At 47.4% G+C, this 17,009-nt stretch overlaps 3 protein-coding genes and 1 non-coding gene across 4 annotated transcripts; 3 read left to right on the top strand and 1 right to left on the bottom strand.

The window, feature by feature from the left end:
• Window positions 1-18: 18 nt before the first annotated feature.
• UPF3B (UPF3B regulator of nonsense mediated mRNA decay) lies at window positions 19-6,649 on the top strand. The gene is made up of 10 exons (XM_069015303.1): window positions 19-331; window positions 561-667; window positions 781-887; window positions 1,624-1,722; window positions 2,087-2,197; window positions 2,885-2,928; window positions 3,558-3,746; window positions 4,240-4,391; window positions 5,103-5,415; window positions 6,247-6,649. Exons 1-10 carry the CDS (start codon window positions 113-115, stop codon window positions 6,391-6,393), a joined length of 1,488 nt encoding a protein of 495 aa, XP_068871404.1. The 5' UTR covers window positions 19-112; the 3' UTR covers window positions 6,394-6,649.
• A 721-nt stretch (window positions 6,650-7,370) lies between these two features.
• On the top strand, window positions 7,371-9,404 carry RPL39 (ribosomal protein L39). The gene is made up of 3 exons (XM_069015305.1): window positions 7,371-7,479; window positions 7,687-7,790; window positions 9,107-9,404. Exons 1-3 carry the CDS (start codon window positions 7,477-7,479, stop codon window positions 9,153-9,155), a joined length of 156 nt encoding a protein of 51 aa, XP_068871406.1. The 5' UTR covers window positions 7,371-7,476; the 3' UTR covers window positions 9,156-9,404.
• Window positions 8,860-8,991, top strand: LOC138110709 (small nucleolar RNA SNORA69). The gene has a single exon (XR_011151019.1). It is a non-coding gene; the product is annotated as a small nucleolar RNA SNORA69 (small nucleolar RNA).
• A 3,283-nt stretch (window positions 9,405-12,687) lies between the features above and the next one.
• SOWAHD (sosondowah ankyrin repeat domain family member D) lies at window positions 12,688-14,881 on the bottom strand. Its single transcript, XM_069014918.1, has one exon. The coding sequence runs from the start codon at window positions 14,596-14,598 to the stop codon at window positions 13,588-13,590; it is 1,011 nt and encodes a 336-aa protein (XP_068871019.1). The 5' UTR covers window positions 14,599-14,881; the 3' UTR covers window positions 12,688-13,587.
• Between the last annotated feature and the right edge of the window lie 2,128 nt (window positions 14,882-17,009).

The following is a 17,009-nucleotide window of genomic DNA, read 5'->3' as shown; positions in this document are numbered from 1 at the left end:
GCTGACCCCACCGGGATCGGAGGTGGCGGGCGCAGTGCACGCTGGGAGTCGTAGTCCAGTGGAGGCCGCGGCCCCTTTAAGACGCAGTCTCGCGAGAGGCGTCGGTCACTGGATGCGCGCGGCGCTGCCCGGGCCCGGAATCAGGATCGGGATGAAGGAGGACAAGGAGAACGCCAGGCCCAAGGAGCGGCGCGGGGCCTCCGCCGGGCCGGGGGTTCTGCCGGCCGCAGGGTCGGGCACGGGCCCCGCCGCCGGCACGGACGGCAGAGCCGGTGCCGCCGAGCTCGATCGCCTGGAGCGGCCCAAGGACAAGAAGGAGACGCTCAGCAAGGTGGGGCCTGCGCGCCGCCGGGAACGACGCCCTCCCCGATAACGGGGCTCACCCTCTGTAACGGGCCCCTCCTCCCTCCGGTAACAGGGCTCCCCTTCTGTAACGGGACCTTGCCCCGCTAACGGGCCCTTGCGGGGGCCTCCTGGGACGGGACTTGTCGGGGGAGGCGCGGTAATGACTCGTCCCCGGTGCTGCCGCCGCCCTGAGCGCCGGTCCTGCCGTGCCGCAGGTGGTGATCCGCCGGCTGCCGCCCAGCCTGACGAAGGAGCAGCTGGAGGAGCACCTGCAGCCTCTGCCCGAGCACGACTACTTTGAGTTCTTCGCGAACGACTCCAGGTACGGCCGCCGGCACAAGCCCGGGCGCTCCCGGGAGCCGTCGCTGCCGCCAGCCGGGCCCCAGTGGCGTCGCCGCCGCGTCAGCCGAGCGCTCTCGGTTTGTGTCTCTGCAGCTTATACCCGCACATGTTCTCGAGAGCCTACATCAACTTCAAGAACCAGGAAGACATAGTCCTCTTCAGGGATCGCTTCGACGGCTATGTTTTTGTCGATCACAAAGGCAAGTGAACGGCCCTCGATGGATGTTGCTGCTTCCCTGCTGTCTGTGCCGTGTGCTGGTTGAATTTTGGAGGGGTGGGTGTGAGCACCCACGTCTGACTTGTTTGGGTTTAGTGCCTCAAATAACATTTCCAATATATGTAGAAATACGTTCATATATAGTTCCAATAACATCTAGGTCCTTTAAATGAGCTGGTTTGCAGTGTAACAGCAAACAAACTGTGTTTGCCATACCCACCTGAATTTGTGCAGCCATAAATGTAGTGTTCTTGTCAGAAGATAAAGCTTTAAAGCCTGCTTGTAATGTGTTGCATTCCACTATATTTTTGACAAAAATTGAGATTTGCCTCAGTTGCAGTAACTTGAAATATTCTTTCTTGCACAATGAACACAGAGTCTGTAGGATGAGGCCATAATGTGGTGTGGTGCCACTGAGTTGGCTGAACTGACAGTCATGGGCAGTCATTAATCTAGTATGTCCTTGTCAGTCTGTGGATTTGCTGGTTTGTTAGTATAGTGAGAGTATTAAGGTCATGAATTCTGCTGTCTGTAAAGTGGGGTTTTTTTATTAAATGGCTTTCCAAATACAATAATTTTTTAATGCTGTGTAAGTAGTCTCTTCTAGTATTGCATATTTCTCGTGAGACTTACCTTCCTGCTTTAGATGTGGACAGTATACTCTATTTTATATCTGTTTCATTTTTATTTTAATGTATTATTTTCTCTCCTCTTAACAGGTCAGGAATATGCTGCCATAGTTGAGTTTGCACCTTTCCAAAAAGCTGCAAAAAAGAAGAGTAAGAAAAAGGATGCCAAAACTGGAACTATCGAAGATGGTATAGCATCTTTGTTAGCTAGTTTGTTTTGCACGTGTAGAGTTGAAACCCTTAGCAATAATTTGAATGTAATGTTTTTGCTGTGACACTATAGTTCCACCAATAGGATGTTTGGATGTTTGCTTAATTATATGTGAAGTTTATGAGCACTGCTTTGTCAGTTAGAAATCTATTAAATATGATTGTTCCAGACAAACATAATACAGCAGCTCATTTGAGAGCTGCTAATTTATGAAAAGGGGGCATATAAACAACCCGACTCAGGTAAATGTAACTCAGCAGTGCACAATGCAAATACTTTTCATGTTACAGTATCTTTTCTTTTTCTTTTTTTTTTCCCCTTTTTTTCTTCTCTTCTGTGTAGATCCAGAGTACAAGAAGTTTTTGGAAAGTTACAGTGCAGATGATGAAAAACTAACCTCCACTCCTGAAACCTTGTTGGAGGAAATAGAGGCAAGAAACAAAGAGCTAATAGGTATGGAAATCTGTGTACTGTAGTTATATTTTCCTAGATCACAAAGAAACATACATGGTTTGTAATTTGAAGCTCAACCTGGAGGAGACTGAATTCTTTTGTGTGCCTGCTTAGTATTTGTTGAACCTTTAGGCTAATATTACTCAGTGTTTTTTGTTTTGTTCCCACGCTCTAAATGCTTCTGTAGGTATAAGTTTTAGATAACAAAGTTCCTTCCTGTTGCAGATGTTCGTTAGCCAGACCAGGCTGTGAAGTGGCTGCATTTCAGTGAGATGCAGTGATCTTTAATGCATGGTGCTGTGATCAGTGATGTTCCATGCAGGCAAAAGTTAAGATATAGTATGGTTGGGTAAAATACCACTAAAAAATGACCAGGTTGCTCTTTTTAAGTATGTTACAGGGATCTCTTTAAAAATGAGAGAGTCTGGGAAAAGCCTATTGCAGACTGAATGTAGAGATAGGTGTAATGGATATCCTATTAGTATCCTAAAGTAGTTTATAGAATCCTAATAGTTGCCACTGTTTGGAGATAGGTTTGGAATACTTGTTTCACTGCTGTATTGCTGTATGTGAGAGGAGACAGGCGGGGGAATGTGTAAGGCTGCTTCCCTTCATATACAGCTTTGTTGTAAGTATTGCAGTATTGGATAAGGCAAAATATTTACATTTGTTTTGTCTATTCTCCAGCTAAAAAGACTACTCCTCTATTGAACTTCTTGAAAAATAAACAGGTAAAACTTACCTCCAGAATTTGCTTGTTGTTTGCAAGTACCGTTTGCTCATTCTATGTCTTGCTCATTGTATATTGATGCATTTCTGCTCTTTCTTTTGAAGAAGGAGCTTTTGACCCAGCTTGTCTACTTCTGGTTCATATATTTTAAAGGACTAGAGTGTTAGAATGGTGGTGCTTTGTGCTTATAGGAATGGTGGTGCTTTGTGTACGTTCTGGTTACAGTAAAATGCCTCTTGTTGCACTGACAAAACAGATTCCATTGTAGTGCTTCCATTTTTAGTGCAGTTATGGCTGAGCTCCTTGTAGATATCTTTCTCCTAGCACATAATGTTATTTTAACTTCTAGCAATGGAGAAAATCAGAGGTGGGGCAGATTTAATTACAATTTAAATGATAAAGGCTGAGGCCAGTGTTGTGTTTGGGTTTTTTAAGACAATACAAATTAAGGCTTGTGAGTAAAAAAAATACTGCTGCAACATATTCAGGTTCAGAACAACAACAGAGATGACAGGGCTTTTTTTTTTTTCTTTGGTAATAGAGGCAGCTTTGAGGTGAGTTGTTTGATGGCTTAAAGAGATATTTTCTGGTGTGGAGAGACACTATTTCTCTTTGCTTTTACATACACAGAGACTGAGAGAAGAAAAAAGAGAGGAGAGAAGGAGGAGAGAATTAGAAAGAAAAAGACAAAGAGAAGAAGAAAGAAGAAAATGGAAGGAGGAGGAGAGAAGGAAGAGAAAAGAAGCAGAAAAACTAAAGAAAGTAGACAGATGCCCAGAAAAAGAAAGAGACAGATCAAAAGAAGAACCAAAGATTAAGGTCTAGAACAGTTCTTTATTATAAACTGTTACACTCCCTTTCCCCTATTATTTGTATATCAGTCTCAAAATGTGCTTTGGGTATTGTGTGAAGAATCACATGAGTTTGGTGTTAGTAAATGACCAATTTTTTGTAATATTCAATAGCAGGCATTGTAAAGGTTTACATGCTGTAATGTTTCATAGTAGTATTTAAAGTTTTTGTCATGTGACTGTTGTACATGCTGCGGTAAACAGGATTGTAAATTCACTATGGAATGGAGACTGTTTTTAAGCTTTCTAAAACGGCCTGGTTTAGGAGAAAAATCCTAGTCTGCTGTGTGAATAATGCTTACTCATACACTCCAGCTTTTAGAAATACTGTGATTTGCAGTAATATTTCTTTAATGTTTACTTCTTACCAGACTGTGGTTCCTTTGATGCAATTTCGGTGTTGTGCCAGACAATATGTATTAGAGTGAGCTTTTTAGTTGAGACTTCTGTTTTCTTTGTAGCTACTTAAGAAGCCTGAAAAAGATGAAAAAGACTTGGAGAGAAAAGAAAAATCCAAGAAACTGGAAAAAGAGACTCTGAGGGAGGAAAAAAATGCGAGTAGTGCATCTGCCAAACGATCTGATGGGGAGACAAAAGAAGAGAAGGCAAAAAAGTATTCTAGTACTTGCTATAAATATATATGTATCTATAACTTGTTTCCTGATTGTACTGAGGCTTAGGCTGCTCTGCCATGACCATGTTTTGAAATTCCTTTCAAACATTTTTTCTGATAGAAGGCATGGGCTGTGTTCTCTGTGGCAGTGCACATCCCCATGATTACAGAAAGCTCTGTGAATTACCTGAAAATTCTTCATTAGTGGACAGATTTTAATATTTTTACAACTCATTATAGGAACTCCACTAAAGAAGCCCATATGTAGGTAACTGCAGCAGGCTGTGAGCACTGTCCTTGCAATGAGATAATTATTATAACCATGGCAAGAGGAGAGGTGTTCTCCAGTTACAAGTCCCACTAAGTCTTGTAAAAAGTCAAAATGGAAAATGTAATTCTCAACAGCTCCATGATCTGTTCGAGGTTCAGTTCTGCCATGTGAGAAATACAAATAAGACAGACAAATTCAGATGTTTTTTTAAAGCCAGAAGACACTCAGCCAGCTATGCAAGTAGGAGGCTGGGAAACTCTAGTGGTCAGTGTCCTCTCTGGCTGTCATGCATGACCCAGGCTATCACAGTCTCCCGAGAGCTCCCTAGAACCTGCCAGTGTGTCGTCTTCTTATTGCACATTTACACCACTGTTACATTGATCTCCCAGCTCTGTTTGATGAATCTTTTGAGCTTAATTTTCAGTTTTGTTTTCATACAGATCAGAAGATGAGTGTGTAAAGGACTACAGGGACCGAGATAGAGATTTTGACAGAGACAGAGAATATGAGAGAGCACAGAGAGAGAAACTGAGACGCCAAGAAGAGGAGCGTCGGAGGCAGAAAGAGCGCTATGAGAAAGAGAAGGTTTTTAGAAGAAAAGAGGAAGAGGTGAAAAAGGAGAGAGACTTACTCAGAGAAAAGGGAAAGAAAAGTGATCTTACAGACTTTACCAGCAGCATGGACAAATCTGAGAAAGTAACCAAAGATGATAAAAAAGAGGATACAATTAAGAGGGATCGTATCAGAAACAAGGTGCTGGATTTCTTTAAATTCATGTGTTGATTCATAGGGATCAGTTTGTGGTTTTTAGGATAAAAGCACTTCAAGGAAAGAACCATGTGGTTTCTCCGGAACTTCTTTCTTCTCTGGCAACAAACTCTGCCACTGCTGGAAATGTCCACTAAACGTTTTTAACAGTGGTATTTCTTGTCACTGAGTAAGAACTAAGCCAAAAAACCATGGGTTAAATTGTAAGACACTGATCCCTTTTCATTTGCTGACTTGTGCCATAGGCTGTCTCTTTAAGGTGTTGGTAGAGTATCAGTAATGTGCCTGTGTCTGCTGATGTTGTAGGTGCTTGAAAATGCATCTCAAAGTGGGAGTGTCATTGAACAGGTTCCTTGAAATAGGAAACTGCAACTTGCAGAATTTGACATGTCATGTAGGCTCAAGAAATAATGTCTTGAGTGCAGTTTTATCTACTCTACAAAATCTGTTTTTGCAGCATCACTGTGCTTGTTTTCTGTATCACTTAAGACACTATCAGGTACAAATGAAACTCAGGGTTTTGAAACTTTGAAGTTGGCCTCTCTTCTGAGAGAGTGTAAGCTGAACTCAACAGGAAACTCGTCACAAATAACCTTAACTATGAGCAGTGTTCTTTGTGGCTTGAACAGGGATGTTGCTTTACAACAGAGGCAACCTTGATTTGGGACAATTGAAGTTATGTTGCTATCACTGTGGAATAATTAAACTTAGCCTGAAAAGTTTGAATTTGAGCCATTTTTAATACCATAGAAATGCCATAATAACCCTGAGCGCAGGAAGCTATGAAAGAGTCTAAATAGTTTTGATTTATTTCAGGATCGCCCAGCAATGCAGCTGTACCAGCCTGGAGCCCGAAGCCGGAGCAGATTGTGTCAGTATGAAGACAATGCTGCAAAGCCCCCAGATCAGGGAGTGGATAAGAAGCAAGAGGGTGAGACCAGTCACACGAAGGAAGAGGAGTGACTGATGTGCAAGCCTTATGTGTTCTGACTGTCTGTGCAGCCAAAGAGCATGTCCTACGCAATCCAGAAGTGCCTTCGGAGCGAAGAAGGAACGAAGGAAGAAAAGGGGGCATGGTGCTGTTGGATGTTTCTGGTTAAAGAACCTCAGTGTAGATTTGGAATTTGAAATGTGTTCTCATTGTAATATTTTCAGTTATTTGAACTTATTTTCCCAGCATCTAACTACAACAGAGAAGAGAATCTTTGCGAAATAGAAAGACTTTATGGCCTTAAGTTTGATAATAAATGAGTTGTGGTCAGGAGGGGATGAAACCTGGATCAAAAGCCAGAGCTCTACTGTAAGGCAATTGGAGCCAATGTTGGATGCACTTAAGCAGAGGAAGCTTGGACTTGCCTGGAGTTAACACAGGTGTTGCTGTGTTGTGTGGTGCTCCTGCCTGAGGCAGTGAAAGCTAAAGTGTGTTATTCTAGCACTGAGGTACATACACAGGCTGGGTTGTTGAGGTACCAGTTGACAGGAGCGTTTTGGCACATAAGCAGAACATCTGGCAGTGCAGTAACCATGTTAGGGAGGGAGAGACTGTCCTCTTCATTGGTCCTCTGGATAAAGTAACTTAAGTTGGAGTGTATGAATAAGCTGGCTTAGTAGTTGAATATGTCTTGATAAATTCTCATGTAAAGTCTCCCCACATTGACATGCTTATTTTTAATCAATTGTAGCTGGTTTGGGCATCCTGTTCTTTTCCAGCATCTTCCCTTCTCTCAAGTCTGAAACACTTCTGAACTCTTGCCCTCTCAGAACTGCTTCCTCTTCCCTCATAACTTGAAGTATTGTTTTACAGCCCAGAACGAGACTTCGCCAGTAGCAGCTCCTCCCAAGATAGCGAATTTTAGCCATAGCTCTTTTTTTGTACTAAACCCAAATAAACTCGCACAAACTCGCTCGGCCGCCGCCGTCCCTCACTGCGTGCGGGACCGCCGGGCCGGCAGGGGGCGCTGCGCCCGCGCCGCCATCGCCGCTCCGCCCCCTCCTTTCCGTCTTCTCGGACGCCGCCATCGCCGGGACGCCGCGCCGCTCTGCGCCATGGTGAGACATCCGCGGCCATCCGTGCCCTCCCGCCGCGCCCCGAGCCCTCTCCCCGAAGCCGGCGCGTTCGGGGGTCCCGGCGGGCGGGCCGGCGGGGCGGGGCGGCCGCGAGGGAGCGGGAGGGAGCCGGGTTACAGCATTCCCGGCTCGCCGAGGCCTGGCGGGGCCGGGGCTGTGTGAGGGACTGACCGCTGCGCTCTCTTGCAGTCGTCGCATAAGACGTTCAAGATCAAACGCTTCCTCGCCAAGAAGCAGAAGCAGAACCGGCCTATCCCGCAGTGGATTCGCATGAAAACCGGCAATAAGATCAGGTAATGAGCTCGGCTTGTGCCTTCTGAGGAGCTGCGGCCGCGCAGGCTTAGTCAGGCGGCCTGGGCCGTACGGGCCGAAGGCGGGAGCTGATGGCGTGTATGCCAGCAAAAGCGCAGTTCTGTGGTCGTTAGGGCCGTGCAGGTGAGGCCTCTTGAGGCAGCGTGGGGCTTCCATGCCATTCTCTTCTGCAGTGGTTTTGCACCAGTGCTCTGCAAGTGTCCACAGACGTTCAGTGATGGTACGTGTAACGTGAAAACTTGAACTATACGTGTGGATGATTTATTCCAGGTTTTGTACACTGGTAGCTTCTCTATTCCTGATGTTCCCCTTCCCAATACCTGTCTTTTCTCATAGCTGCTCCTCTTGGCTCCTTCATTCTCAAGGAACAGTTCCTGAGCATGGGAGCTCTCAGGTTCAGGGGATGGTGTGTAAGGGAGGAAAGGACTTACTGGATGTATGGGAAATCAGACTGAGACTTATTGGATGTATGGGAAATCAGACTGATAGTAGGAGATGCTTGGCACCTGACTGCGGAATTAATTTGCCATAGTTCCTCGCTTTCCTGTTGTGTTTGTTCTCAAGAATTGTGCTTAGGGAAATGCTGAGTGCTGTGACACACTGGGTGTGCATGGGGCATGCACAGGGTGATGCCTGTCTGAGGCCTCTAGTTGAAAGCTGCAGCATAGTTTGGTCACTCACTCAGTCAGAGAGCTTTTTATCTCATACACTCCTTCATCTGGGCTTTTTAAGGCAACAGAATTCCTTCTTCTCTTTCTCTCTTTGCTCTCCTCACTGCTTAGAACAACAGCAGCACTGGCTGGCTCACACAGTGACACAGCACAACATTGTTAGGTTCTGTTCTTGTAGCTGCTCTCAACTTGTTTCTAGGGAGGATGAGTGGTGTGTGCACTCAACTGGATCCTTGTCTTCCACGTGCCAGGTTACAACTGGGTTCTGTTCTAGCTACATTGCAGTACTTTGAAATACTTGACCATCGGGCAGAATCACAGATTTTTGTCTCCTGGCATTTGAGTAGCTGGGTCATCAGTTCTGTCCAAGCTTTGTGTTAAAGCAGGCTGCAATTGCAGTGCTTCCTGCTGTGGGAGTGCTGCCATTTTCCTGCTGAGAGCAACTCTGTTAATACTGTCTGTGGTTTCACCCACACCCTGGTGAAAGCATTTGTTCTTAACATGGACAAGTACACGCTCACAAGTTAATGTGCTCTCCTGGAAGAGACTTCTTCATGTGCTGTTTTGCTTTCATGTTTCACAAATGTGTGTGTGCACTTTGCTAATTCACTCTGCTTTTGTCTTAGGTACAACTCCAAAAGGAGACACTGGAGGAGGACTAAACTGGGCTTGTAAGAAAAAGTGTACCGGGAGCTCTAATGAACACTGGTCTTTCTGTGTCAGATCGATAACACCCTCAAGTCACTCCTCTGGTGCTGGACTGCAGTCCCCAGTGTGGGGTTTTTATAAGCTGGTCTGGGATGTTGATGTTAACTGGGAAAATCTTTGTATCTGAAACATGCAGACTGTGTTCTATTAGTGTTCTTTCAGGCATCACCATGAGCATTGACAGTGCACAGGCTTACTAATAAATATGGACCTGAATGACGTTGTTGAAGTTATTTCATACATATGTGGTGAGATTGTAACAATAAAATTCACAGTAATGTTACTTATATTCTCACTTAGTATGAGGAACCTTGGCAGCTCTTTTCTCTTCAGGTAGAGAAGACTGTTCCTTTTCACTGACTGTAAACCTTCAGGAGCAAAGTACCAATTAAAAAAAAAGTGAAAATCAGAACTGAAGAAAATCTCTTACAAAATGCAGTACTGTAGAGTGTAGCACATAATGTCTGTGTATTCCCTAGCATATTAAATAACCTGAGTTTTGTTCAGAAGTCGGTGTTGGTTTGATAAGTCAATGCCAACCACAGGTGCAGCTTAGTATAAAACATTCTCAGCAGACAGGTACAAATTTAAGATGCTTAAAGGGAGAGTTTGCAGCAATTTAAAAAAGGAGAGGAAAAAGGGAATTCAAGGTCTCTGGATAGTTGGCACTTGGCTCCCCCGTGTTGGTATTCTCTGCTGGGGCGTGTGAAACAATTTACTGCAGGGAAGCGGAGGAGGCTGTGGCTCTGCCCCCAGTCCTTCCCGTTCTGCAGTGCTGAGCTGCAGTCGCTGCTCTGGTCAGCAGGAAGTCCCTGTTGCTGTGAGCCTGTTCTCAGCTGCAGCACTGAGGGCTGCCAAGGTGTTTGGGTTCATTCCTGGGTTCAGCCTGTCGTGGTGGGTCCATTCCTGAGAGGCAGCTTCCTGAGGAAGCTTCAGGCTGCCACACCTTCTGTGTTGCTGCTTTTCACACTGAAGGTAAATAGATCTATCTCCTTCGTATTGCAACTCAGAACAAACAACGCTGGGCACAGCATGTGCCAAACACGTAAATGCTAAGAAATACACATCGCACTCAGGTCATGAGGTCTCTCTCTCCTAAGGTATGCTGCAGGGTTCTGTCAGTTGGGGCGAGCAAGGCTGGTATTTTTACCAACTTCAGGATATGTCAGGGGTATCCTCTAGCTTCTTACCCTGTCTGGTAAGAGTCTGGACTCTAGTTCATCATCAGAGGGAAGCAGCAAACAGCATTACCAGAGATATTTGAACAGAGGCTCACGTGCTCCAGCCACTTTAACCCCAATGATTTTTAAATCTCTTCTGCGCTCTTTTCTTTGAAGTGAGCGTTCAGGAAATAACAGCACTGCTGAGGATTGGAATTATGCCTTGGAGCCCAGTGAACCTCCCCCAGCCTCTCCACATCACTGCTGGCAGGCAAAACTGCTCATAAGAGTTTCTCTCTAATTGTATCTGTGGGGATCTGGCTGAGGAGGAAAACTGATTTTATGGACTTGAGAAGGGAAAGAGACAGTTTTTTCTATGGCATTTGTGGGAAAACTTTCCTGAGCAATGGATTGAACAATTTATTACTATTTATTAGAGTCTCCCTATTACTATCATGACTGTGATATTTTTATTAGATGAAAGTAGCTTCTACTAAGAAACTATTTTGGAAAATAACCTCTTGTATTATTTTCCCTGTTTGACTGAATCTGGTTTTCAAACTGGACATTAAGGGATAGCACAAAGTAAATTTAGTACAAATTAAACTTGGGTTAAACTTAATCTTCTGCAGAACCTTAACCAAATAAATATCTCTGGGTCTGAAAGTTTTCTGTTGTCTGTGGCAGCTCTCTTTGCCCTCGCCTCCCTGTGAGAGGGGATCAAGGATCTGCAGAACTGAGCTAGCACAGGATAACTGAGACATCAACAGAAGCTTTAAAGAAAAAAGATTTGGATATTCTAGTCCGTTGATTTTGGTGGATATGTTTTGTTTTCTGAGTGAAAAGTGAAGTTAGAGCTGATTGTATACTTGAGGAGTATTTTTAAAACATGTCTCTATATCCAAATCAACTGCCTTTCTGTAGGTATGAAAATGAACCGAGTGAAACAAAGGGGAGGGTCACTGGAAGAAGATTTTTTTTTTTTTCTCAGTGGAAAGGAACCCAGCCAGGGCAGGGGGTGGCATGGTGAGTATGTTGTAACACATCTAGAGAAGCTGAGTTCTGGTCCTGCTGTTTCTGAAGTCCCCACCTAATTTGTCTCAGCACAGAATACAGGGTCAAACCCATGACCAAAAGATGGGGAGGAAAGTTGTCTTTAGAGGGTTTTGGTTATCTGTCAAGAGGAGGCAATTACTGAAAAGCATTTTGTCGTATTTAAGTACAGCATTTGTCAGCGAAATTTTACTTTCAAGTGGAACATTTAAGTCCATGTTTCCAGGTGGAGTGTGACTAAGCCACAGGTACTATTTCCAAGGAAATGGCTCCTTCAAGGAAATTCTCATTAATTCCACTGTTTACTCTGTGCCTTACTCAGAGGAGGATGTAAGAGCCATCCTGTGCCCCTTCCCTGACAGCTGCAAAAGGGTGACAGAAGACTAATAGGTCAAAAATATTTTGTCAGTCGTGTCTGTCTTATCAAGAGCACTTTGGTTACCAGAACTTGACATCAGTACTGTTCATGGAGTTTGTGCTGGCGTGAGCAGACCTGTGAGAAATCAGCCTGCTCTCCCATGGCATGGATGTGGCCACAGCAGTTCCAGAAGGAGCTGTGTTGCCAACTTCTTCATCTATTAGAGTTAAAGCATTATAGAACTGTTGTAGATCAGGCATTAAATCTAGTCCTACTGTGTTTTGTATGTATCTGCTGCTGACCTCAGGGATTAAAAAGATGTCCATACACACCTATATGTCCACCCAGGCACCTGGACTGGGCATTATCCAGTCACTGGATCCCTGTTCACTCATGTGGAGGTTGCTCTTCCACATGTCATTACTGCAGACTGGATTATTTTGGTGTCCAAGCAGCATTTCAAAACACAGTTGAAATATAACTGGATCTGAATATAACTTTGCTCAGGATCTGTGGAACCCTCAGGCTCTAGTTCCCCAGAGGAAATTACCTGTGTGTCTTTGTGTATCTTTCTGCATCAAGCTGCAAATTCACCTGTGTAGCCAGACCGGATCACCTTGAGTCCCTTGGTCACCCCTGCAGACCCCCTGAAAGGCAGCTGGAAAGAAACCACAACTGCCCTCCCAAAGAAGGTGTCCTTGCAAGGGCTGCCCTGGGGAACAGAAACTCCCCAGTTCCTGTCTGAGAAGCACTTCTCAAACGGGACTGCTATTTCAGGGCATAGGAATAGTCTCATGCTGATGAAAAAGAGGAAGGAGCTGTTGTTTTTCTGAAGATATTTTGAAGCAGTCCTGGCCTTTGAGAATGTAAAAAGTTGAAATCATCAGGGCAGAACTCCACTTGGTGAACAAAACACAAAGAGGCGAGCAAAGGTTTTGCCCTTTTAATGCAGTGACCGAGACATACATGCAGTGTTACACTGCTGCAGTGATGTTCATCAGTTTCATTTTTGAGTATGACCTCAGTATCAATAAAAATAATCTCAATCTCACAGCCTTCCCATACCTTTTCCACAGTTTCCGAGAATGAATCATCTTTCCAGAGCTGTTCCTGAACTCTAATCCGCACAGGAGCCACCACATGCTGCCCCACTGGTGTTGTTCCTGCCTCCTTAACTCTGGCCCTCACTCCTAATGGGGTTGAGCATTTCAGGTTTCCTGGGATGGGGATCTCCAGGGAAGGGCTGCCAGTGTGAGTTGTTTTGCACTTTGAAAGGCTTCTCTTGGCCTGGACTCCTCTCACAAACAGGGCCCTTAGCTCTTACTCTACTGAGAATCAGCTTTATAATCGGCTGTCATAAACAAACATCAACCCAGAGAAGGTGCATATGGCAGGGATCAAGAGATCTCACAGGGAGCTGGAAAGCATTTGCAGCATGGGATCCACATGGTGGGTCAGCATCCTCCTGTGGGCATGCGGGGTGTTGGAGAAGCAGCTGCCCACAGCAGAGCTGACGTGTGAGCCCCTGCCATGGGGATCTGCTGGGATGCAGCATGGAGTCCCCATCCGCAGGGGCACAGGGCAAAACCCCCTATGCAGACCGGCAGTTTTTTTGGAAGGGCTGTCCCAAGGTAGTGCTCCCAGTGGCCATAGTGCTCTACACACACACCAGAACAGCCCCAAAAGACCACAAGAGCCAGGGTGGCCATGGTGCCATGGTTTAACCCTCACTTGGCCAGGATTTTGAGCACCCAAGTTCCCAGCTCCCTGCAGGCTTTTCTGGCTGCTATCCAACATGGGTTTACAGGTGAATGGGGCCAGGAGAGCTTCAGCGCTCGTGAAAGAAAGCAAATGCCTGTCTAACAAAGCCTCGGAGAGTCGACAGGCTCCAGGAGTGCTGGGCTTTTCCCTCGGCCCCAGAGTCCACAGAGTCCTGCCCTGCCCCAGCCTCTTTGGATGACTTACAGTTGTTGTTGGTGTTGTGAGAGTGCAGCTGGACCAAGTCCTCCTCCAAGGCCCCTGCCAGCTCCTTCAGGTCCCTGGAGGTGTCTGCTGGCAGGTACTGCCAAGCCTTGCGCCCGTTGTGGTCCCTGCAGGTGGTGTCTGCCCCGTAAGCTCCCACCAGCACCTTGATGAGCACCTCGTGTCCCTGCAAGGCAGCCAGGTGCAAGGGGGTGAGCCCGCCGCTGGCTGTGGGGATGTTCATGTTGACAGGGTAGCCTTTCTTCTGGGCATGAGAGATGACCCGGATGAAGCTCTCGTGGAGACCATGCTTGGCAAGCCAGTGGAGAGCGGTGAAACCTGTCACAAAGTCTCTCCTGGTCAGCAGGCTGGGATCCAGGTCCAGCAGTTTGATGATGCTGTCCGCATCACCCTCGGCCACTGTCAGCAGCCATGCATGCTCCAGGGGATCAAGGACAAGGGGCAGCAGATCAGGGCTCTGCTCAGGCTTCTGCTCTTGGTGCAGTCCTGCAGGAAGACTGCTGGTGTTGGAGGTCTTCTGAGCAGTGGCAAACCGCATGGTGCTGCCAGGGCTGTTGCTCTGCAGGAGGATTTCCTTCAGCTCCTTCCTCCGGGTACTGCTGGGGCTAGTGGAGGACCTGCCTGAAGTCCTACCCCAGCTCCCCAGGCTGTGCCTGCTCCAGTTGATGCTTTTGTTGGTGTCCATCTTCTGCAGTGTACGGAAACGCTCCCTGCTCTCCAGGGTGGTTGGCCAGAGATGGGAACTACGGGCCAGACTGCCTGCTCGGGGATGGGCGGCATCCAGGAAGGAGAACCTCCGGGAGATGCCAGCTACCTTCTGCTCTGCCACGCTCTTCTCCCTCTCCTGCCGGGCCATGGCGGTGCCTCTCGCAGGGCTGTCCCCAGCAGGGCACAGCTCACTCTCCCCAGCTCTCACTCCGCGCTTCCCCTCCCGGCGTTGGGCGAAGGAGGAACCGATTCCGCACGGCGGGAGGCCATGGCGGCGGAGCCACGGCGCTGCCGGGGCGGTGCAGGTGACCTTTGGTCACGTTGTGTCCATGGCTGCCGCCGGTGCCGGGCACGGCCTCAAACACGGGCTGGCTCTGCCCCCCCGGCCCCACTCGCCTGCGGCGACACAGAGGGAGCGCGGCCAGGAATACAGGAGGGTGCGGGAATGCAGAGAGAGTTCGGGAATGCAGAGAGAGTGCGGGAATACAGGAGGGTGTGGGAATACAGGAGCGTGCGGGAATACAGGGAGCATGCAGAACCGCGGGACCGGGCGGAGGCACGGGGGTCCTGGGCAGCTACAACAGAAATTGATGAACTGTATTCTCTTGTCTGAACAGTCTCTTTCAGCACTGCTGGCTCGTCATTAGCACCTGAAGTAGCCAAAGCCTTAGGCCATAAGAGTTGACCAAATATAAACTTTTGATAAAACGATGCTGCTAACAAAGCACTCTCGGAATTCAGAAGATATGAGCAGAATGGAGATGATAAGGACCAAGGAGACAATCCCAGGAGAATCAAGTAACATCAGAAGGCAGCCAGCCCAGCTCCTGCGAAACCCAGAAAGAAATCAAGATACTGCCAACCAGAATTTAGTGATTGACTTGGATTGAGTGATGAGTGTCAGGGGTATAACTGAGAGGTGTGAATTGGGGTAGGGGTTCCTCTCTGGAAGCACCAGCTTGAGCTGTAACCAAAGAACTAACAAAAGACTCATTGGAAATATTCACTTGAACTCAGCATTCTTAGCAGGGTCAGACCCTGTTACATTGTCTGGCATGTGCAAATCCATGACACTGGTCCCCAGGACACTTCCTCTGACCCCAGCAGCATCCCAAGGTTGTTTTACTGAGGCACTTGCCTTACAGCCCCCCTGAAATAGCTCCCCATGACTGCAATGCTTCTCCTTGATGCTGTGCTCCAGGAAGGCCTAGGTTACTGCCCCAAGAGGCCATGTTCCCAGTGGCTGCTGGGTCTCTCTGATGTCAGGGAGACAGAGTCTGGGACTGTGTTCAGGTCCTTGCCACCCAGTGTTTTATCCCATGGGGAATTTGGCCTTCCTCTCTTGCCGTGATTCCCTTTGTAGCACAGTCTATGCCAGGTGTTGCTGGCAGTGGCAGCCACCAGCAGTCTGTACCCTAATTTTGTTAGAAATTAGGACAAATTCTTCTGCCCCAAAAGCCCCCAGTCCTCTTTCTCTCCAGAGGTTTCTTATCCATGACTGCTCTTACACCTATGGCTGAACTGTCACTAGGTGGTTTTGCAGCTGGTCAGGAAGCTAAAAGCCACACCACACCCTTGAAACTTTTTCTTTGCCTTCCCTAAGCTTTAGCCCTATTCTGACTTGTGCCGAGCTGGTCATCAGCTCTTGAGGGCCTTTGCCTTTTTCCAACCACTTGGACCAGTTTTTCTGGGATGTGTGGGGAATTGGCATAATCTCAAGCCCCAAACAACTGGTGGTGAAAGTGTAATTGTCCCCTTGCTCCCTTTCTGGAACTGCCTGGTTTTATCACTGGGTTTTGGTGGCTTCTGTGTGCTCAGGGAGGCAGAACACTTGAGCCACACAGCCATGGGATCCTGGTGAACAGTTGAAAACACTTGGGTGGCATCTGGGGAAAACAAGGAGGAAAATAAGAAGCTGCTCTTGGGGAATGAAGGCACTAATGGTGCAAAGCAAACCTCCTATTTAGGGCCATTGTGGTCATGCCTGCATTAGGGACTGGACACTCTTGGTGAGCACTGACCATGATAAAACCAGGGTGACAACCTTGGGGACTTAACTCGGGAGTCTAGGGGCCGGGAAAGTTACTTTGAATAAGGACTGAGTTTCCTCTCTCTCAACCTTGTTTGGTGCTTGTGCTGCCATCAAATGAAGGGAAACCCAAACGGCACCAGCTACACCCTCGAAGCTGCAGATATGCTCATGATAGGCCGGGAGCTGAGGCTGCACCGCCGAGACGAGCTGGGCCAAGACGGAGCTGTGGTGCCACTGCGAACAAATTCGGCACTCAGCCGGGTGTCCGGGCAGCCCTGAACCGTCCAGCGGACCTGGGACAGGGCAAGTGCGTGAACTGCACGGACATTCTGCTTGAAATAGCAACTCTTCTCCTGAGGCTGGGGGACCTGAATGGACCCAAACCGCGAACCCCAGCCCAGCCTCGGGGCTGCACGGCTCCGCCCCCGCCCGGCCCCTGTTACCGGAGGGGCCGCAGGGCATTGGGACGGGTCCCCCTGGGCCTTCCCAAGGAGTCGGCGCAGGGAACCCTTCCCCGAGCTGGGAGC

This window comes from Aphelocoma coerulescens, chromosome 4A (assembly GCF_041296385.1).
Source record: "Aphelocoma coerulescens isolate FSJ_1873_10779 chromosome 4A, UR_Acoe_1.0, whole genome shotgun sequence".
Classification (NCBI taxonomy): domain Eukaryota; kingdom Metazoa; phylum Chordata; class Aves; order Passeriformes; family Corvidae; genus Aphelocoma; species Aphelocoma coerulescens.
This window is presented reverse-complemented; position numbering and strand designations above follow the sequence as displayed.